Genomic DNA, 8,152 nt, shown 5'->3' on the forward strand with positions numbered 1-8,152 from the left:
ACCCATGTTTACAATCTGTGCAACAAAATTGTATGATCTACAGTGTCAAATGCAGCACTTAGATCCAATAGAATGAGAACAGATACTTTTCCCGAATCAGTGTAAATCAGTACAAATATGAATAAACGTACAAACAGTCATAAATATAAATAAACATACACATACAAATAAATATAAATAAACATATACAGTACATATAAATACATATAAATACATATAAATAAACATACAAAAATAAATATCAAAAATATAAAAACAAACAAATATAGATAAATATACAAACTTTTTGGACAACTCTCACATAATAAAAATGTCTTTTCCTGAAGCTCTGTTTACACATTTATATTTATATATTCATAGATTTCTGTCTCCTCTGCTTCTAAAGTCCACTTGGATCCAATCCCCTGAGATCTGCTTATATTAAAGAAGTGACGGTCCAGTCATCAGCGGGTGTTTTCATCTTTCTGGGTACGTTTGCTTTCCTGTGTGAAGCTTTACGTCTGGTTTCATAACAAGGTCACACGGTGGGACAGGAATAGGATTCCCTCACATTCCCGACCGACATGTTTCCGATCACAGAGCGCTCAGGTTGGGACAAACATAAATCCTCTCCGCTCTGACTTCTATCTGCTTTATGGATCCAAGATGAACCAAGTATGTCTCTATTTATACTGCACGAGTGTCTCTGAGTCGCTTTGACTCCGCACATTCCCGGCTATTTGTGTTGGGACTTCCACATGTTACACCGAACGGTCTCAGCACGTTACGGAGTGTGTGTATTTTAGGGTTGGTGAGAAAAAAAAAAAACACTGCTTCTCTTCCTTTAACATGCGGCTCTTTAGCATTTCCAATCTTTGTACTGAATCGTAACTCATTGGATCTGAGTCGAGAGGCTGCTGCTGCTGAGAACTCAAAGGTCAAAGGTAAAGTCAGCAAACTCACCAAAAAACATGGCAGGCTTAAGGGATTCAAATGAATCGATTCACTGACTGAGTCCCAGAAAACAGCACATTTCATACACAAGGCAATGCAATGATTAAAAAGTGACAGAAAACATTTAACAATTTAAAATAAATAAGAACAATAACATCGGCAATCAAAAACATTAAATAATATGATTAAAATCTTCCTCTCAGTCATACGTAGTAGACAAAAACAGAAGCTTTGATTTAAAAATGTTCACATTGGATGCTGACTTCAGCTCTGCTACAGTTTGTTCCACTTCTTTTGCAGCATCTAAACAACTAAAAACAGCACCACCATGTTTGCTGTAAACTCTGGGCTCCACTATCTGACCTGTGTCCATTGATCTGAGAGACCTGACTAACATCTCACTGATGTATTCCTGGACCAAATCCATTCACAGATATATCACCAGCAGCAGAACTTTAAAGTCTATTCTGAGGCTGACTGGCAGACAGTGGAAATACTTTAAAAATGAACCAATGAACCTCTGACCTCTTTGTTCTGAACCAACCTGTAGCTGTTTGATGAAGACCATATACAATAGTCCAGTCTGCTGGAGATAAAGCATGGACCAGTTTCTCCTGATCTTTCTGAGTCATTAAACCTTTCACTCTGGAGATGTTCTTTAGGTGGTAGAAGATGTTTTTGTGATAGATTTGATCTGACTGATGAATGTCAGATCTGAGTCAATCAGAACACCAATTTTTTGGACTAACAGAACTTTGCCTAACAGAAAACTCAGGACTAAATCTGGGTAAACTTTCAGGACCCAATCCAACAAAAAGACCTGAGAACTCCTTGTTTTCAGAACTGAACAAGCAGAAACAGTCAGGACTCAAAAGAACCGGATAAAGTTAATGACTCAGATTTACCCAGATCTGTAAAATTATTCAAATGTCCCTTTGAATGGCAACTTTAACCAATTGACTTCTGTGCTTGAACATTTGACCAATCAGTTTCCCTTCACTATCTGGCTCAATTGTTGTCATGAACCCAAGCTATGAACGTGAAGTAAACATCTCAGCATTAAAAGAGGAGAAAAGATGGAGGATTTGTAATTGTCGGTAATGAAGAGTTTAACAAAGTCGTATCACTGATTCTCTCACAAAGTCTCCATGATGATCAGACTAGAGCAGAGAGAGAAACTGGTCGTGTGGTGACACCAAAGCCTGGCTTGGGTTTCAGCTTCTATATATAAGCCTGTTGACTCTATTTAAACGCCTCAGAGCTGCTGCCACCACACACGGACGGCAGCAACAATATGATGGACCTTTTCGAGACCAACACTTATCTTTTCAATGACCTGCGCTACCTGGAGGACGGAGATCATGGAGCGCTGCAGCACCTGGACATCTCCGAGGTGTCGCCGCTCTACAACGGCAACGATAGCCCGCTGTCCCCGGGTCGGGACAATGCCCCGTCTGAGGACAGCAGTGGAGGGGAGGAGCACGTCCTGGCTCCCCCGTCGCTCCGTGCTCACTGCGAGGGTCAGTGCCTGATGTGGGCCTGCAAGATCTGCAAGAGGAAGTCAGCGCCAACGGACCGCCGGAAGGCTGCCACGCTGCGGGAGAGGAGGCGGCTCCAGAAGATTAACGAGGCCTTTGACGCACTGAAGAAGAAGACGGTGGCTAACCCTAATCAGAGGCTGCCCAAGGTGGAGATTCTACGCAGCGCCATCAGCTACATCGAGAGGCTCCAGGACCTTCTACACACCCTGGATGACCAGGAGAAACCTGGGTCTCCATTTAACGCCAAGAAACACAATGTAAGATGGCCGTTCATGCCTTACTGAAAGGTAGACTGGGTGTGGTCCTTCTAACTGCTGGTTGAACTCACTCTGTCAAACCTGAGCTAGAACAAGCTAAAGGTAGCGTAGCTTAAAAACACACAAACAGTTTAGAAGGTCCCAATACCTTACAGTATATCCATGTTCTCACTGTTGTTAGAAGAAACACTTTACTGCTGGTTCGGACTCATTTCTACAGATCATAACAAGACAACCTTCCTATTTAGACAAGTATAGCTCTGGAAGGTAGACCTTGTTTGATAACCACTTTTCTTTCTAAATATCTCAACAAAAACCTTCTAAAAATTAGGAAATTCTAGGTCAGACCACTTTACTGTAGACATGTGTTGACTGCTGCAGAAAACTGCAGAAACTGTACCAATTAGGACCAGTTTTACCATCTAAACTTTAAGGAAAATCTGTGTTGGTTACTGTTACCGTTGGTTTAAACAATTCCTTTCCAAAAGTTGATCTTATTGCAGCCAAAATATACAAAAACTTTGTGAGAATCAGTCTGACTAGCTTTCATTGGGACCAGTTTACCCAATCTCTCAGCTTGAAAACACACAGATCTGATTAGAATGAGGAACCTTGAAGGACCGATGTTGATTGTAGTCGCTTAGTTGAGGCAACTGGACCAAGTACCAAAACTGACTAGTTTAAATTAGGGATTCCTGGATTAGCTTGTTTTGTGGCTCATTAAATGTTAAAGGCTACCTGGGATCGGACAGAGTGAACAAATGATTGGATTATAGATGGTCGATAAGCTTGTTCAAGGGCAGTTTCTTTCACCTTCTCTCGATCCATCCATCTGCTCTAGCATGATCTCATGGGGTTTGTGAAACTGTCACCAAAATTAATCACGATTTCCTCTTTTTTTTCTGCGCTGCTTTGAACCAATTTGAAACTAATGTATTTAAATTACAGATTACTTACAGAATGCATTTAACATAAAGCTAGGTTTTAAGGCCTGGGTTTTATTGTTAGGTTAGGCAGGATTAAGGTTCTGGTTTAGGATTTGGTGTTTAGTGGTCAGGTTTAACCTTTAGGGTTTATTTTTATGCTTCATACCTAAGTTTGGGGTTCGGACAAAGGTAGTGCACAAATGATATATTAATTTTTGTGCCAGTTTCCTAAACCTCCATGAGTTGTCTAACCAGGATCTGTACCCATGTGTTCACTGCTATAGAAACTGGTCCCAATCAGGACCAGTATAGACTTATTGCCTTACTGGAAGATGACTGTGTTTTAGCTCTTCTTCAACAGGTTGAAACTCTTTTCGACAAAACCTTAGCACGAAAAAGTTGAAGTTATCTAGACTGAAATATGTAACGACTTTTTCCAAGAATGAGGAACTTTAGAGGTCGCTTTTATTATACCATGTGTTCACTGCTGCAGAAACTGGTTCCAGTTGGTATTTTTTCAAACTAAGGCACGCTTTCAAAGGGCACCTCTCTTCTAAACAGCTTTGTGTTGAACAGGGTTGGTAAGAACGCTCAGCAAAGTGTGACCTTCGTGGACGACTTTTAAAAGGACTTCTGAATGACAACCTACACACATGTCCCAGCAGAGTTTACATTATGTTCCTGGCCGTGATATTTTTACTTCAGTTTGGACTGACATGTTTATTGTGCTGAGGAGGGGGGGGGGGGGGGGGGGGGGGAGTTGTCATCTGTCTGTTTGGGATTGGATTCTCCTTCAGTCCTCCAGAAGAATTCAAACTGTTTCTATTGCTCCCTAAGGATTATTTACATTAGACTGATTCAACTGGTGGAACCCACACTGTCTGCCTCTCTGTGTGGGTTCAAGTCCTGCTGGTGGCACTGAACTTGTCTCTGTCATGCCCTGCGATAGACTGGTGTCCTGTAGATGGTTTACTCTGCCCTATGCCCAATGTCAGCTAGAATAGGCTTCTGCAACCCAGCACATGGACAACAGGCGGCCCTTGGTCAAATTTTGTATGGTCTCCAAAATAAATGCCCAAAATGACTCCAAAAGCAAATTAAACAAAAGAAAAATAAAACACAAAGATGAGTGCATAACCCCCCAATGACAACAAAAAGGCACAAAATGACTCCTAAAACAGAAAATGACAGAAATTTCATACCAAAATGACTTAAAAAACACACAAATACAAATGAATTGACAAAAAACACATAAAAAGTCTGCAAAAACCCAAAAGACAACAGAAAGGCACACATTAACTCCTAAAACACATCAAATGACAGAAAAATAGACAAACAGGCAACAAAATACACCAAATTACTCAAAAAACTCTCCAAATGATAAAGAAACACACTCCAATGGTCGACTAGCGCCTTGCATGGCAGTCCTGTCCCATTGGTGTGAGTGATTGGGTGAATGAGCTGATATGTACAGCGCTTTGGGACTGCTTCAGTGTGGTTATAAGGCGCTATATAAATCTAGTCCATTTACCATTTTTACCATTTAAAGAACAACACAAAATGCAGTATTAACTCTAAACACTGATATGAACGTTAATAATGTAGCCCTCATATCAGATACAATCACATTTTTGTGGCATGTGATAAAAGCTGCCCATCTGTGCTGTAGAGGATAAGTCGGTACAGAAAACAGTGAAGGCTCCAGTTATCCTGGTCATGCTGATTCTGGTGGTTTAGCTGTTTGAAACAGGTGTGTAAAATTGAGACATCACCTCTCTATCTCTCTATCTATATAATCTCATCATCTCTTCATTCCCCAGCCTCAACAACAATCTGATTGAGTCATCTGATCTTTAAGTATGCTAATGAGCCACGGAATAGGGTAATCAAAGGTAATCAGATCAGAATCCGGCACCAATAATTAGACAAGCTTCTCAATCTGTGTTTGATAGTTTTGTGATGGAGCAGCGTTGTTTGGTAATTTCGTTAAGTCTTGACAAGTTGGAATTTTTGTCATGTGATAAAAAAGTGCTCTTAAAGACTGGTTTTAACCTAAACCAGAAATGGGCAACTTTAATCACAGTTAGGGAATTCACTTCAGCATTTAGAATCAAACCAATCCGATTATTATTGTCATTTTTTGTATATATTTGTCATTGCTTTGTGTGTTTTTACAGTCATTTTGTGTGTTTTCAGTGTCCTTTAGTAAAGTTTTCTCCCATTTTGTGTGTTTTTGTGGCCGTTTGTGTATTTTCCTTTGCTTTTATGTGTTTTTGTTGTCATTTTGTATGTTTTTTTTTGTGTAATTCTGTGATCATTTTGAAAGTTTTTTTTAAATCTGATTTTGTGCCTTTTTAGTGTAATTTTGTGTATGTTGTGTATGCGTATCATTTAGTGAAAATGTATCGCATTGTTTTCAGTTTTGTGTTTTGTTTGTTGTTGTTTTGTAAATTATTCTTTTTTGTGTGTGTATTTTTGTAGTCATCTTGTGTATCTTTCTGTCATTTGGTGTGTTGAGGGGCGAAACAATTTTTAACTTTTAAAATGAATCATAGAAATGAGAATATTGTGAAACTATTCAGTTAAAACAGCAGAGTTCTGAGTACTTTATTTTGAAAAATGCCCACTTCCGCTTGAGTTCTGCTCCTTGACCTTGAGTCAAAGCGTAAGTGAGGCACACAGGCACACTATAGGCACTAAACCTGTGATGACACTAGCTGTCTCAATGCTAAATTTTATTTTTTAAAGATGATGAAATAGTTGAATTTAAGAGGTAAATAAATGAATAAAACAAACAGGTCAGGCCTGTAGTTTCTACCCTGACTGTACGTGATTGGTTTGGTGTCCCATCGGTTAATGACGGTTTGAGTCTTCAGAGATCAGTGCTTCTTAAAGGGACATCTTATTATTACCCATTTTTTACCTTTTAAAACAGTTCCCTGTGCTCTAAATGACATATCTGTGCTGGGGTTTGATCAAAACTCAACATGAATCAAGCAAAAGGGGGAGGTTTAAAACAGCTCTTTCAGAGAGCACAGTTTTCCCCCTCCCCCACCCCTCTCTTCCATGGGGTGTCCCAAAACGAGTCATGAGGTCATGGATACAGTCGGGGGGGTGAAGTGCTTGGCACACACTAACAAGTATTTCCCAACTGTGTAGGGGCATTGCCATTACAAATGAAATCCAGCCACTTCCTCTTGTGTCTTCAGCAGAAGGAGTTCGAGGCAAAGCCCGATTCAACTTGTGATGTCACAACTCAGAACATTTTAACGGAGCATTTTTCTCTGTGTTATAAGATTTACACAGACCACATACAAAGGACTGGATGGATTTATTTCACATTGTGTGTGCCGGTGGACACTCAAGTTACCATCATATGTGTTCAAAAACATTTTCATAATATGTAGAAACTCTTTAACCTTCAGATGTCGTGGTCTCTCCACAGGTTCAGAATGAAAATCTAAGCTGGAGAAGCCATCGGAGACCTGGCCGACCTCTGCTGACCATTCCATCAACGGGATGAACCACAAGAAGGTTCGTACTGACAAACACACCACATAAAAAAACAAATCACAGCAATACTCAGTGGAGCAGACGTCCTTTGTTTTCCCAGGCTCCTCGGCGTCCTCCAGCTTGCTCCGCCTTTCCTCCATCGTGGACAGCATCGACAGCGACCAGAAAGCTGGATTATCGGAGGGGATCTCGGAAAACTGACGCTGGTGTTAAACTTTTTCTCATTTTCCCCCACTGCATTCATTCTACCATTCGACTCTTTCCCGTCTTCATTTGTACAGCGCGAGCTTCACATTTGTACATATTTTATATGACCATTGGTGTTTAGATGTTTGTATATTTTGACCAATCCAATAAAACTGTGCCAGAGTTTTTGCAGAAGTGTTTCTGGTGGTTTTCCAGTCCTCCTACTGAGCGTTTGGTTGTTTCAGGCTGTAGTCTTTGGGAATGCAATGGATACTTTACGCTGTGTCCTTGTGCTCAGTAGATGGCTGGAGCCAGATAGAAACATATTAGTTTGAGGTCCCACAGCTGCTCAGTCCGGAAAGTTTATCTGTCAAGGTCAGGCCGGAAGACTCATATTCATCCTTTTCTTTAAGTCTGAACCAAACACACACAGCGTGTTTTTTAACCTGATAAAACATGAAAAAGAGCTTGAATATGCAAGTATTTTTTACTTGTTTTATAGCAGAAATAGAAGAAGATATTGTCCATGTATTGCACAATCTTTGCCAAAGCCATTTAGTGGGACTATTTTCGTCACGTATCATGTTCTCGTCACATCAGGATTACTCTTTATATTTCCGCTCCCATAGAGAGTCTCTGGTTAAATGACACGTCTGCTAAAACAGCTAAGGGTTCAAAGCCATGCACACACATACAGATTTGCTGAGTTTTATTGTCCCTAATCAACAGTTCAGTTCAGTTAGCTCCAGTTAGCCTTCGTTAGTTACATCTACAGACATGAACATTGAAGAACAGT

At 40.3% G+C, this 8,152-nt stretch overlaps 1 protein-coding gene across 2 annotated transcripts; it reads left to right on the plus strand.

Moving 5' to 3' along the window:
• Positions 1 to 639: 639 nt before the first annotated feature.
• Positions 640 to 7,551, plus strand: myf6 (myogenic factor 6). 2 transcript variants are annotated; one of them, XM_028449492.1, is made up of 4 exons: positions 640 to 654; positions 2,193 to 2,731; positions 7,103 to 7,191; positions 7,252 to 7,373. In XM_028449492.1, exons 2-3 carry the CDS (start codon positions 2,228 to 2,230, stop codon positions 7,178 to 7,180), a joined length of 582 nt encoding a protein of 193 aa, XP_028305293.1. In that variant the 5' UTR covers positions 640 to 654; positions 2,193 to 2,227; the 3' UTR covers positions 7,181 to 7,191; positions 7,252 to 7,373. The 2 variants fall into 2 exon arrangements, with proteins under 2 accessions (XP_028305293.1, XP_028305292.1); XM_028449491.1 differs by lacking the exon at positions 640 to 654 and having other exon boundaries at positions 7,271 to 7,551.
• Positions 7,552 to 8,152: the final 601 nt, after the last annotated feature.

The sequence above is a fragment of the Gouania willdenowi genome, chromosome 6, assembly GCF_900634775.1.
Source record: "Gouania willdenowi chromosome 6, fGouWil2.1, whole genome shotgun sequence".
NCBI lineage: Eukaryota > Metazoa > Chordata > Actinopteri > Blenniiformes > Gobiesocidae > Gouania > Gouania willdenowi.

Bases quoted from the DNA above. Each gene is read 5' to 3' on its own strand.
- myf6 (XM_028449492.1), top strand. From the start codon at position 2,228: ATGATGGACCTTTTCGAGACCAACACTTATCTTTTCAATGACCTGCGC. The intron at 2,732-7,102 runs GTAAGATGGCCG...GTCTCTCCACAG, and splicing joins TTAACGCCAAGAAACACAAT to GTTCAGAATGAAAATCTAAG.